The sequence below is a fragment of the Corvus moneduloides genome, chromosome 1, assembly GCF_009650955.1.
Source record: "Corvus moneduloides isolate bCorMon1 chromosome 1, bCorMon1.pri, whole genome shotgun sequence".
Classification (NCBI taxonomy): domain Eukaryota; kingdom Metazoa; phylum Chordata; class Aves; order Passeriformes; family Corvidae; genus Corvus; species Corvus moneduloides.
Genome location: NC_045476.1, coordinates 77,995,700 through 78,009,995, shown reverse-complemented (window position 1 = coordinate 78,009,995; position 14,296 = coordinate 77,995,700). Strand labels below are relative to the sequence as shown.

The window sequence follows — 14,296 nt, the reverse complement described above, 5'->3', positions numbered from 1 at the left end:
TTCATTAACACTCAAAATGACAACAGAACTGGTAAACTCTGTCCCTCCTGTGTAACAATCCTAGAAGACCAAAGTGAACCTCTGGACAGGTGTCCCTTCCAGGGGGCACCACTGGAGATGGAGGTAAGCCTTCAAGCACTTTTTCAAACCCCACTGAAGGCAGTGAGAACATGAAGGGTCAGTTCAGGCCCACCTCAAGGCCTGTGCAGGGCTACAGCATAACACATGAGTACAGGAAGGCTTAGCTGACTCATAGTTGGGACTGGATTTGCAAAGCCTTTCACTTCCAGATCCCAAACCAGCTTGGTTTGGCAGTGACGAACAGTTCTCACCACCTAGAGGCCATTAAATGTCTCAGAGAAAAATATTTGCCTGCGTTGTTCCAGTTCATAGTACAATTACCACAAAAATTAATCTGTCTTTGTAATTAATATCAGATAGTCTGAAGAGATCAAAAGCCTGAAACGCTGCAGAGAACAATGCCTTCACTCTGAATGTGTCCCTTATACTTTCAGGTTGGAAGCACTTTTCTTGGCACAGTCTAGGAAGCTCTTGTGTCCATTTTTTGTGCTTTTGGGCCTCAAATATCCTTTTGTTTCAGCATAGTATCTTCAGAAAGCACAGAAGGTTTGCCAGCCACATTCAGCTAAACATTATAAATGTGTTAATCTGCCTTTTTTTTTCCCTCCCCACTGTCATATATACTTCTAAATTTTTGATCTCGTGCTGAGCACTGCTAACCTTCATAGCACCTTTTGCAAGCGACAGGCAATCTGTTTAAAGACAAACAGTTATTTTTGTACTGCCATTATGCCCAAGAGTTTTGTTTGTGGCAAACAGCCAAACTGAATCAAACACAGGGGAAAGAACCAGCAGGGAAAATCTCCCACAGAGAAAACCCTTATGGACACCTCATGTTAATCAACAGCACTTGGAAAGAAAGCAAAGAGCTGCCAGTGCAGTGGTTTAGGTGAAATAAATAAGATTGCTTAAGGAGGGCCTATTAGAGAGACACTCAAGTGCTGCCCAGGCTCAGCTCTGAGCAGGCACAGATCCTGACTCCTCCACACAGCTGGAGACCAGTGCCCAGTGCTGGTGTGCAAACATCACCCATGGCCACTGGAAAAACAGAATTTCTCTGGGCTGGGCCATGCTTATCTGCAAGGAAAATGGGAATGTTTCGAGTGTTGAGGAGTGCAGTCAAGAAAGGCACAAAATGTCTAAAAGGTGTCAGATCAGTCTGCAAGTAATGATGAAGTGAAGCACCGCAGGAAAAACATTTCTTAGTAAGTGTGTTCACAGGCCAGGAAAATTTTGTTTACTTGGTTTCTTCAGCTTGTTTCATTTTCAAACTTTAACAAGCCTGTTAGTTTGATGTTGGAAGTTTATTCTCGGTTATTTTCTTTCTGCTCTGAGGAAAGTTTATTAATTCCCAGAGCTTGGTCCTGCTGTCACTTAGGTCACCAGCCCAGTCTTTGAATAGCAGAAAGATTGAATTTATACTGAAAAATCTCTAACCTCAGGCAGACTGACTGAAACCATAACTCTGTTAAGTTGCTATAATATAGACTCTGTGTCTTCCCTGGCGTCAGTCTATATCTAGCTAAATCCAAGAGGGGGTTAGGTGAGTGCCAGAGTGTACCTAGAAGGATGATCTGGATTATACGAAATAATTGTATAAGCTCTGTGTCGTTTGAACACTATGCAACTGTGTGATCTGATGTTAAGTCTTTCATTATTTATTCAGTAAGCCTGCTATCTAACCCAAATAGTAGGATTGATTGGGGTTTTATTGCCTCTTTGGTAAAGAGTGTGATTTCTGGGACTCTAGGAAAAAATAAATCTCATAATCAGATATAATTAGCATTTCCTCACAAACCACAGGCAGAGGCAGATTGGACACAGCTTTGTGCATCAGGCAGCAAAGGGAACATGAGATCGTCGCTCTCTCTCTGGCTTCCCAGATCACAGCTCAAAGGGAAAATGTTTCCAACCCTTCCAGACAGGCTCCCTGTGTATGACAGACTTTGTCCTGAGGAGATGAAAATGGAAATAATGAAAAGGTCTAGTGGAAGGCATTGATTATAAGAGCATCCTCATGTCACGGGGGAAAAAATAATGGAACAAGAATAAAGCCACCACAGCAGATTAAGTTCACTGCACTAAGTGTCCACCTTGTGAGGGGAAAATATTAATCATGTGTGTCTTCTTTTCTACCCCCTCCTTTCCTAGGAAATGTGACTGGAAACAGTAACTCCACCTTTATTTCAAGTGGACAAGTAATGAATTTCAAGGGCGACATCATTGTTGTCTACCTTAGCCAAAACTCTCAGGAGGGGGCAACGGCCTCGGGGCCGAGCGAGGAGAACGTGGGCAGCCCCGTGCAGGAGGAGAACCTCAGCCGCTGCGAGACTTTCGCCGGCAATGCCCAGCACTACAAGGAGAAGTGTGCGGAGCTGCAGGGCACCCACCCGGCGGCGGGGAGCGGGGGGCCACGATGGCCTGGTGGAGCCCTGGCCCAGGAGCGGGGCCCGTCCTGTGGTGGACAAGCCTCCCAGCCTGTGCAGGAGGAGGGGAAGCTGGGACACTTCTCGGAGAAGGTGTTGAACTGAGGGGACACGGTGTCCTCACTGCGGGCCAGGGCACCGGCAGGCAGCCCCCGATGGAGTGTGGGGCTGCTGCCGTGCTGCCAAAATCCTGGGTGTCACGACAGACTGCGAGACTGTTGCTGCCCCTGGTGTCTCCTGGGAAATTTTACAGCTGGAAGGACCCTCATGGTGCACATGTCGGTGGTGGTGGTGCTCTGGGTGGAGGTGGCCGATGGGGACGGGCGCACGCGTGAAGCCGGGCGCGCTGCCCCTGTTGCAGAAGCAGCAGCTGGGCTTTCTCCTCTCCCCCAGGGAAGATGGGCTCCCTGCCTGCCCCCCATTCCCTTTCACCTCTCCCTGGCAAGTGGCAAAAGGGAGCTGGGATTCGTCCACCTGGGGACTCTGTGAGGAGGAGAGCACTGCTGGTCAGGTGCACAGGATGCTCCCAGAGAGGGGACGACGTGGCCAAGAACTGGACAGATGGGGGCCCCTGAACTCTGCCTTGGGGTTTCCTTTTTGCAACTAAGCTGCACCCATTTTGCTGGGTCTTGGAGGTGGAAGGAAGCCATGGTGCTGCTGCCAACCTTTGCCTCCCTGTGGTCATGTGGCAGGTGGCATCATCCCTTCTCATCTTTCCCCAAGGAAGCAGACACTCCAGTCTCAAACCAGCGCCAGATCCAAGGTCCTGGTCTGCCGCTTATTGACTTGTGGGTATAAATAGGTGTGTGTAATGCTGCCACGAGCGGATGATAACATGCAAAATACAGCTGATGTGCCTTAAAAGCATATCAGATTAATCTCGAGCAAAGAGCATTTATAGTGACCCTGGTTCACCTCTGCCTTATTGCACCTCTCCAAAGGAGTTCAGACCTCTGGAGATGAGAGTGATGTGTGCCTGGTATACTGCTGCAGGAATAACATCACTATAGTTTTAAGACAAACAGCTGCTAGCAGGTGGAGAAAGGGTCTGTTACAACCAGCTGTGGATATTTCCTGAGTTACAGGAGAGGGAGGGATTACCCAAAGATAGAGAATTTGGTCAGGGTCAAACATTCATTCTTTTATCTGCCCAAACAATTTTGTCATTCCCTCTGCTATTTTCACTAATATGCAGAGATTTACTTAGGTAGCATGAAGCTGTTTCCAGAGCTTGGCCTATGTGAGCTGAAGTCAGAGTGTAGCCTTTGTAACACTGAAAGCTGATGAGCAATGGGACCAAAGGTTTGGCATTAAACAATAATAGTAGTTGTATTTAGAAGGGAATCTTGACTACTCAACTGGCTTTGGTTCCTGTCCAATATCCTGTAGCCTTCTCCAGCAGCCACTGTGGAGAGAAAGATAAAGGGAACAGAGTGTCAAGGAACTCCCAAGAGAAAAAGATAACATTTTTAATGATTTCCTGACAAAGGATAATTTTCTGACATTCTCCTGCAGGTATGAGTGCTGCAGGAATCTATCTGCAGCCAGAGCCTTCAGGAGGGCAAGTGCTCTTTTTCCTGCCAGATGGCAAAGGGGTCTCTTACCTAGTGTAGTTTTGGGTTCCCTGATGGAAAAGGTCTCTGGTCAGAAGGCTTCTCCTCAGGAAGGTTTTAAAGCTGAGGGGTTCACTGCATAGCTGCAATGTTTGCAGTAGTACTGCTCTGTGGGGAAAGAGCACCTATAAAGCTGACAAGGTGATCACTGTGTCACAATGAGCTTCTCATGCATAAAACAAAAGGATGGACTTAACCACCTTCACCTCTCAGGAGAATAATTCTGCATTGTTTATATATCTGGGATGTAAAGTTCAGTACAAATGTGCAAGACCTTCTCTTGGGTGACTGGCAAAAAGGGCAAATGAACAACCTCACTTTCACCCAAGTCTCACTTTCACCTCTATGTGGCCTTCAAAAAACTAGATCACCCTAGCCTAGACTCAGCCAGGCAGGTAGATTGTCCCATTCAGTGATGGCCCAAGCTACCTCTGCCTCTCTGAAGGTGTGTAACTGAGGCTCTCTTATCTGTGGTATTCTTTTTTCTTTCCTGCTGGATCTTTTACAACCTCTTTCTAGCCTCTTCTGAAGTAGTTCTGCATCCCCTAGGCACTGGTACAATAGGGACAAAGAAGCAGAACCACCATCACCTTCAGGCAAGGTGGTGTAGCTATTTTCCCACTTCATCTTAATTTTTTCAGTTGCATTTTTCTGGAAAGCATTCTCCAAGGCATCAGCCCTGCTGGAAAGTGTCCAACCAGCCCCATTTACAGGACAGGCAGGACTGAATTCTTGTGCTCATCTCTGGGTAAATTACCTGTCTGCAGGTCTGTCTTCTTCTCCTTCTTCAGCTTCTTTCTTCCCTGGGTTTGTATCTGCCACCAGAGAGCAGGCTCAAAATCCTGGTTTGAAGTGAGACAGTGGGAATTTATGATGTGTCCTCAATGAGAACACATTTTTCACTCACTGAATTTCAGGTTCCTACTGAGCAAGGATTGAAACTAGGATCATCAGCAAGCATGAAGTAGTAAGTCCCATATGGCAAATGGGATGCAGATGCAGTTCTTTTTCTTCCTCTAGAGTCTATCCCAAAGTGAAAAAACAATATCATAGCCATTAACATGCTGCATGTTCCCTGGGTCTCTGCCTGACTCCTTAGACATGGATCCCAAAGGGACTTCTTTATCCTCGTGATTTCATTTGTCATCAGTTTGGAGCTGAGGGTGGTTTTTAGCATCTGTTTGTACAACAGGGACCTGTGCCTTGGGCACTAATTTGGAGGCTTCTGGCTGCTGTTGTAATACACATAATTAATGGTAATAAAAATCTGAAATATCTATTTGAGAAAAGGTGAAGATTTTATTTGAATAAATAAGGAAAATGAAATACATTAGCATATGCCTGTGCCTGTTTGAAAAAAAAAAAAAAAAGAAAGAAAAAAGAGCAAAATGTGAATATAATTACATTTCTAGTTAGGCTTTTGTAACATTTTTGTATGTTGAATTGTTTTAACAAGAAGTTCTTCCCTTCCACAGTGTGTGCTGCAATGCATATTCTGCACCTGCACTGAACCAGATAGGAGCTCTCATAGACCTGGTGTGGTAATGCTTTACTGCTGAGAACTAGGCACTGATTCCAACTCATTCCTGAAGTCTCCTCCTCCACAGCATGCACTTTTACAAGTCTTCTAGTCTGAGGAGTCACATGCATTATCCTTGGTGAATAGACTAGATGTTCTTGAAAGTCAGCCACTTCAGACCTGGCAGGACAGGAGTAATTCTGCATATAGCCATGGGAAAGCAAGGGCACTGGAGCAGCCCTTCTTACCCCCATGGAACACAATATGGTACTGAAGATCAATATAGACAATAATTGCTGTTAATCTGTGTACTTTGCTACATGTTCACACGGAGACTGGAAGTTACTCTGCAAGGCTTACAGCATACCTGGGAGTATCACCACTGAAATGTAATTTTTACTTGTCCGTTCAGGTTTCCTCCTTTTTAACATATTGATGGTATCCGAGCAATTACACCCCTGTGTCTATCATGAAACAGAACCCTGCTGAAATATGTCTTTGTGCTAATCAGGTATTTAATAGAGCTCTCATTTTATCAGATACCTCCATGCAAATTAGGCAGCATTGCCCCTGTAAAAATCATCCACCATGACTGGAGAATTCACTTCTGCAGCACCTTGGCAGACCCCAGCATATACCCCTGTTTCCCCCTGCTCTCACTTTGATAGTGTGGTGGCTTGTTTTTTCCTTCTGCTGGGCATCCAAGTTGGTTGTGGCCTCCAACATGATTGTGTTGTCTCTGCAGCAAGGGTTGCTGAAGTCTTGCCTTCAGGCCCTCCAGCTGACTTGTCACATTATTAAACATCTGTTGTGTTGTAAAATGTGAACATTCATAAGCGTGAACTTTGGGAAGAAATGCTTCATTACAATTCTCTCTGCCTTTGAACAAGGCAGTGACAGCATGACATTAAGGAGCCCCATTGCAGTAGGTGAGGATGCCAGAATGTCTGGTCGGATGTGTTTTAACACTGCTTTTTTATTTCTTCTTCTTCTGGCTTGTTGGCTTATGGTTTCTTTGTTTTGGCTGAGGATTACCACAGCTCTTCTGGTTCATTTCTTAGCCTGCCTGACCACTTGGTCAATCCATGGATGTTGCACCAGTTTCTACTTGCATCAAAGTTGACAGGTCTGTTCCATCATGTTTCTGTTGGTGGTCTCACATTTCTATACAATATATGCAGATGGTCATACATGAAATTACTCCTGATTTCGGCTTCACAGGAAACTGTTAGAAAGGTTTCCAAGGAGAGCAAAGGAGCTCAGGAGTGTTTGGGACCACCTGTACAAGTGGGACATACACAAGTCAATGGGACTTGGCAAAATGCATCTGAGGCTGCTGGAAGGGCTTGGCAACATCATTGCAGAGGCACGCTGCAACATCTTTGACAGGTCATGGAGTTCAGGGGAAGTCCCAGCTGACTGGAAAAGGGCAAATATTACACCCATCTACAAAAAGGGGAAAAAAAAGAGATTTGGGAAATTACAGATGAGTCAACCTCACTTGAGTACCTTGAAAAATTATGGAGTGGGCCCTCCTGGAAGCTATTTCCAGGCATGAAGAAGAAGAAGGCAACTGGGAGAAGTCAACACATACCTCAGCTAACTCAGCACTCTCCCACTGTCAGCAGTTTGTTATTTGCTTCATCATTAATTCCATAGAGACTTGGAAGCATGCTCTTCCTGATGAAGATCTAGGCAAAGAAGGCATAAAGGAAACTCTTCAGGTCTCCCCCTGTCATTTGTAACTAACTGGCCAACCCCACTCAACAGTGGACCTACCTTTTCCTTCTGCTTGCTAGCACACAATACAGGATGTTAGTACTATCTTGCTATTCTTGACATCTTTTGCCAGCTCAGGCTATGGCTGAGCTTTACCCTTTCCCTCTGTGTCTCTGCATGCCTGAGTGGTATTTCTATATTCTGCTGTGGAAGCCTGTTCCTTTTTCCATCACTTTCATGTTCCTTTTTTTTGCATCTGAGTTCTTTCAGTATCTCACTGTTTAACCAGGCTAGTGTCTTGCTGTGCCTGCTCCTTTTCCTGCTAGGTGGATGGACTGCTCTTGTGCTCGGAGCATGATGTCTCCAAAAGTCTCCCAATGCTCCTGAACACCTTTGGTTTTCAAGGCAAACTTCTGGGATACCTCCTAACAGCTCCCTGAACAAGATGAACTCTGCTCTTATGAAGGTCTGGGGCTTTATTCTGCTACTCACCTTCTTCACCCTCCTTAGGATAATCTTATTAGTGCAGCCAAGGCTGCCACTGCCATTCTTCAATTATTTGAAGAAGATTTTATCTGTTTCCATATCAGGTCCCCCATAGCAGACACATACCACAAGCACTTCCTTGGTGGTGACTCCTCCAATTTTGACCCAAAGGCACCCAGCTGATCCGTCCTCTTGCCCATGTCCTCAAAGCACTTTTACATAGAATATAATCCCTCCTCCTCTTCCACCTTTTCTGTCTTCCCTCAAAAGCTTGGAAGCTACTGCTATTTTTACTAAGAGAGCTATTTCCTCCGCTGGTTTCTAAAATGAAAGAAAAACACTAACATTTCACCGAATTCCCCACTGTTGTGCCTTTGTCTGGTTATAGATCAGTAAACTTTATTTCGTGCCTGGGAATGGGCCTTCAAATTTCCCACCTCTGAGAGGGTGGGAGGCAAGGGCTGAAGGTGGTGTAAGGAGAAGAGGCTGAAAGAGCTGTGCTCCATCTTCCCACTGGCCTGTAGAGATGTGGGGAGAAGACAGCAACTTGCTGCTGGTGGAAATGGCAGCATGGCCAGCAGCATCTTGGAGGCTTTGTCATTCCCGGTGTCCAGTACCAGGTGTTATCCAATGAGACCTCAGTCTCCTCTCTCCTGCAGGGGAAGAAGCAGCTGGCAACTCATCCAGGGTTTCCATCAGATGAAATCAGGCCTGTGTGTGTCTCTCAAAAAAAACCCAGTGAATACAAAATGAACTGAAATTTGCCATAAGCAGCACATGGGGACAAACCATTTCAAATGCAGAAACCACTGCATCAATAGACTGTTCCTATTGATAGTCACTGGATTGTAATGGAAGGCTGTTTATACAAAGTGTCAATTATTTGAAGCACCTTAAATGAGTATCTAGAAGGTGGTTTTTAGCATGCAGGTATTACAGTTCTCAATTACATAGCCTTATGAAGCAGCTTACTTTCTTCATTCTCTCTGGTTTTGTTCACTTCTAGCATTATTTTATCTCCCTTTTAGTGTTGTAGGCACCACTCAAGCACAAAAGTTCTTGCTCCCTGTGGGAAATACAAAACAGTTTCCTCAGGGACATTTGCCTTTTGCATCATTTCAGTTCCTCGATGGGTTTTTTGCAAGCTTAGCTGGTCATAAATGAGCTAGACAACAGATGGTAGAGCTCATGCTATAACACAGAAAATTTTTACTTAACAGGGTTTTCCACTTAAAAATGCAGCTGCCCACTGGTGCGCAGCCAAATTTGCTTCTGAGAACACTCTTTGAATGTATTGGAGAATGAGATGGATGCAAGTAGCTCTAATGATTGTCTCAGCAGGCTGCTCATAAATGTTTCCTGCAACCCCTGTTCTTTTCATCCTCACCCCATGGATCCAACTGTCTGCTGGATGGGCCACACTTCAGGAATACATTAGAAACCTGTCCAGTTCATTGTCTTCATTTACACAAAACAATCATTGCAAGGATTTTGTCTCTTTTGTCTGAAGGGATGGTCCAAGTATGACGGAGGCATAAAAAATAAATCTACTTCAGTGGCTGGGTTTTCTCAGTCAGGTTGGCCTACTATATTTGAATGTTGATGCACTTGGAGTCTGTTCTCTTCAAAGTCGGGTTCTTTGCCAGGTGCTATTCAGGTCCACCACACTACAATTCTCTCTGCTCTGTAGGAAGTACTACAGCTGGGGGTTTGTTGATGAAAACTACTAGAAATCAATTTAGTATTTTTTTGTTCTTCCTTAGAAGGAGATGGAAAAACACACTAAAGAATTCTGTCCCATTAATAATTTTTAAAAGTCTTATAAGACTTGTTTCCGTTTGGATCTTCATATTTTGGTTTCTTTGACAGTAACCGCTCTTCCATGCCAACATTTTGTTCACTCACAGGATAATTGTGTGCTGCTGAGGACGGCTGAGGGGCAGGATTGCACTAAATTAAAGATGGACTCTATTTCTAAATAAAATATCTCACATGGTTCCTTTACCGGATGAACGGACACAAAAAGCTTTGCCCTGCTTTATTGTGACCAGAATATGCCTGCTGCAGGTACTGCAGAGCTGCTGACATGATTCCCTTGGAGTTCATGTGGATACACTAAACAAACCCAACCACAGCCACAACTTCTTTAACTTGCATGTGAATAACAGCAGCTGACTGTGTTTCAAAGAGCAAACACATGCCTGGGTTTGGGTGTTTTATGGGGTTTTTTTCCCTTCCTTCCCTTTAGTTTTCTTTCCCTGTCCTAAGCTTATCATTCCTTTTTCGGTGTAAATACAAAGGTCATGGTTTTCAGTATGGTGGGTGACTCATTCTCATGTTTGAGCAGTGTGATCAAAATGGAAACTTAGAAGTCCCGGTGTGGTGTGTGTTCCATGCCGCTGGCATGCACGAAGAATGTCTTTGTGGATGCTGGCTCTCCTGAGCAGAGCCAGTGTCATGTGTGGGATAACCTAAGGGCTTTGGACTGCACGCGAGATCAAAGCACAGATGCTTTTAACCTGACAGTGCTGCATGGAAAAATAAGCAGATCGCTTTTTGCTATCGGGGAGGTGCATGTAACACCTTTAGCAGCTCTGTGTATGTGTCTGTGTGTGTGCGTGTCTGTGTGTGTGTCCGTGTGTGTGTCTCTCTGTCTGTCGGTGGGTGTCTGTGTGTGTGTCTGTCTGTCTGTCTGTCTGCGTTACCGTGCGTTGTGGGCAGGGCTGGCCCCGCCCAGGCGTTCCCTCCGGGAGCTGTGCCAGCCCGGTCCCGCCGTGTCCCGCGGGGCCGCGCGGTGGCGCCGCAGGGCAGCCGTGCCCTCAGGAGGGGGCGGCGGCCGGAGCGGGGCCGGGGGAAGGCGCGGTTCGCGGCCGGCCCCTCTCTCCAAAGGCTGCTGTTTCCCCGGGGCACGGCTTCTCCCAGCAGCGAGGAAGGAGAGCTGGCTTGCTCTCCGGCCGGCGAAGCGAGGCGCAGCCAGCTGACCCCGGCCGACAGCCCTCAGCTCCTGGCAGGCCATCCCTGTCCCCGGTGCCCTCAGCAGTCGTCGCCTCGCCTCGCCTCACCCCCAGAAAGGACTTTGCCTGGGAGCTGTGTGAAACTGCAGAGCCACGGTGCCAGAGGGGTCCTGAAGAGCCAGCCTGAAAAGAGACACGGCTGTACATAAAATATCATATAACCTACTCTTAAATTCATAGAACCAGAGAACAGCTTCGGTTGGAAGGGACCTTAAAGGTCATCTAGTTCCAAACCCCCTGCCATGGACAGGACACCATCCACTAGACGAGGTTGCTCAGAGCCTTATCCAACCTGGCCTGGAACACTTCCAGAGATGCGGCATCCACGGCTTTTCTAAGAAACCTGTTCCAGTGTCTCACCACCCTCACAGTGAAGAATTTTTTCCTAATATCTAACCTAAACCTACTCTCTGTTTGAATCCATTCTCCCTTGTCCTGTCACTACATGCTCTTGTAAGAAGTCCCTATCCATCTTTCTTGTAGGCTCCCTTAGCTACTGGAAGGGCACAACTGGGTCACCCCAAAGCCTTCTCTCCTCCAGGCTGAGTAACCCCAACTCTCTCAAGTCTTTCCTCATAGGAAAGGTGCTCCAGCCCTCTGGTCATCTTGGTGGCCTCCTCTGGACTTGCTCCACCAGGTCCATGTCCTTCCCTCCTGCTGGGGACCCCAGAGATGGATGCCTCACTCCAGGAGGGGTCTCTCCAGAGTGGAGTAGAGGGGCAGAATCACCTCCCTTACCTGCTGGCCACACTGCTTTTGAAGATGGAAACACTGCAGCATCCTGTGGCAACATAGTCCTATGTGTCACTTCCTCTATGGCTAAATAATTCTTCCCACTGTCTAAATTAGATCACCGCTGCCATGGTTCAAGCCTGTATTCTCATTTTCAGGCGACTGTATAGACAGAGAATATACTATTCCTGTGCTCTTCAAGTACGTATTTTATCCTGTTTCACCCATCGAAAGATCCTTAAGTGAAATGTATAAATGTTGTGCCCAAAGCCCATGAGATTTCTGTCACAGCTTAACAAAGGTCTATAAATAGTGTGACCAGGGTTCTTCAAGGAAATGTAAATATGGACTCAAAATGGAAAATGTATCTAAATCCCTGAAGCCGCTTTGAAATCCTTAGCCAGTGAGGATTAACAGCCGCAACAAATAACAAAACTTAAATCTGAATAGGAGGAATAATAACTTATGAACAGATGCTGATGGTCTTGAAATGAGATCTTATCAGCTGACAAAGTCAGTTGGGACCTTGGGCTCCATGCACACTATGTCCATAATTATGTATTTTATCAAATGGATGAACTCTGGAGCTCAGCGAGCTGGGCTGCAGCCAGCACTATGTGCCACTCACTAACATGCTTTACAAGAAGAAACATTCAATTAGTCGAAAACAAAATCTAAAGAGGAAATGATTGGTTTTATTGGTCCTGTGCCAGCTAGAAATTAAACCTTTGAAGTCAAAGACAGTTTTGTGCTAGAATTAAAGCTTTCTTATCTGACTCTTGTTGTACTGGGGCAAGAGTTTCCCTCCATTTGACATCCTTTCCTAGAAGTCTCCTCATTTCTGAGCTGCCTTTGAGAGTAGAAAGTCTGAAAAAAAAAAGCCCTTTCTTAATAGAGGAAAAGATCTCTTTAAATTTACTCTATTGAAAATTACCGTATGAAAGTATTTTTTCTTGCTGAGTCTAACCTGGGCATACTTTCCTGAAGTAAGAACTGCATTCTGCTTAATAAACTCAACACAAAGAAAATTATTCCTTTTATAACTACTATAACCTCTGCACTTTTGAGTCTGAATGATGACACTTTGGGTTTTAAAGATGGAATACATTTGCATGGTTTTATCCCATTGCCATTTCTGTAAAACATGATGTATGGCTAAAATCTAGCTTCTTACATGTGAAGACCATATATACATCCTAAAAAGGAAAGCATTAATATTAGACTGTAAATTTATGAACATGGACTACATATTGCAGCCAAAAAACTACAAAAACCCCAAAAAACAACAACAACAAAAAAAACCACCCCATGGAAATGTAACACAGCTACTACAAAAAGTTACATTTTTAAAGCAAATATTGGCAGCCTAGTAATAGCCTGATAGTCTTTCATTGCAGTAGTAGCTACCACACACAGTGTTAAAAAATAGTAGAATATTTGTGAACGGATTCAAACTTTATTGAAAACAGTACAAATAGATTTGGGTTTGCTTTTAACAAAGCAGAGGCATTGCATGGTTGGTTAAAGAGTGAATGTTGTATTGCAATGCTGATAAGTAATATTAATAGTATATAGGAAATACATGGTACTCAACTCTAAAGAAAAAGCATTAATTCTGAAAGGATTTTTTTCTCTGTTTTCCCTAAAGTTATACGCAGACAGATTTAAAGACAAAGGCGCCAGAAAGATCTTCTTGCTGAAAACCTTTTCCCACCACCTAATTCACCTGAGGTGAAGCATTTGATGTGTCTTAGGAGGCTGGTGAGCCTCAGATATTTAGTAGCCATGGAGGAGTCTGGTTGGCTTCTTTATGTTCAAACCAGTCTCTAATAATCCAGTCCTTTAAAAAAGAGGTCCCATCACACAAAGCCCAGGCTGCTCTTCTGCCTGTGTAGACTAAATCAGGGCTTAATGTCCTGAGTATCAGGGAATGACCAAAGGTGGGTAGCGTTCAAACCACTGTCAATGGCACTATAAAGAGGAGAGCCTAATCTTGGTGGTATAGCCTTACTTCACCCCACTTGTTGAGAGGGCTTAAACCCTCATCCCAGTAGAATACTACCTTGTTCACTCAGTTTTGAGTAGACTTAGGTCTTCTGCCTGTCCCTATTATAGTTTTCAAGTCAGCTGTGAAAATCTTGGTTTCTTTTCACAAAAGGTTTTGCCATGGGCTCCAGTGGCTACAAATTAAGGAATCATGGCTCTGCTACAGAGAAAAGAATCAATGTCCCTTCTCAGATTAACAGTGAGAAAGACACATGTCTGCAAATAGCAAGACTTGAAGAGTCTTTTTCCCTCCCAAAAGGGATTTCTGTCATGAGAGATGACTTCTGATGAGAGCAGCTTATCCCCTCCTAAGGCTGTCAAAGTAATAATGGTGTTACGTGCAACATAGGACTCCTGGATTCTGCAAGCAGCCCCAATACAACAGGCCCATTGGAATCATTACGTGTCCTGCACGTAGAAGCACTGCTTGTGTGACTGGCCCACACATAAATAATGGCACATGTGGAGAGAAGTGCTCTTGGAAAGGCCTCACAAAATTGAAGCCTGTAGTATACTTTCTGAGTAGAAGTCATAATGTTTCCTCACTTGACATTTTTGCTCCTCCCTCAAGCACCTGTTTTGCTAACAGCCCTTCTACCCCTCCTGCCCACAGCAGGAAACCTGCCCTTGCCAGTCCTCCACGGCTGCCTCAGTGGCTAC

At 45.1% G+C, this 14,296-nt stretch overlaps 1 protein-coding gene across 2 annotated transcripts in view; it reads left to right on the top strand.

Annotated features, from left to right (window-relative positions):
• TNFRSF11A (TNF receptor superfamily member 11a) overlaps positions 1–6,130 on the top strand; it is a 30,409-nt gene extending 24,279 nt beyond the window's left edge. For both annotated transcript variants that reach the window (XM_032117103.1, XM_032117093.1), the window contains exon 10: positions 2,233–6,130. In XM_032117103.1, coding sequence (XP_031972994.1) covers positions 2,233–2,612 — 380 coding nt within the window. In that variant the 3' untranslated portion in view covers positions 2,613–6,130. The remainder of the gene's footprint in view (positions 1–2,232) is intronic.
• The last annotated feature ends 8,166 nt before the right edge of the window (positions 6,131–14,296 follow it).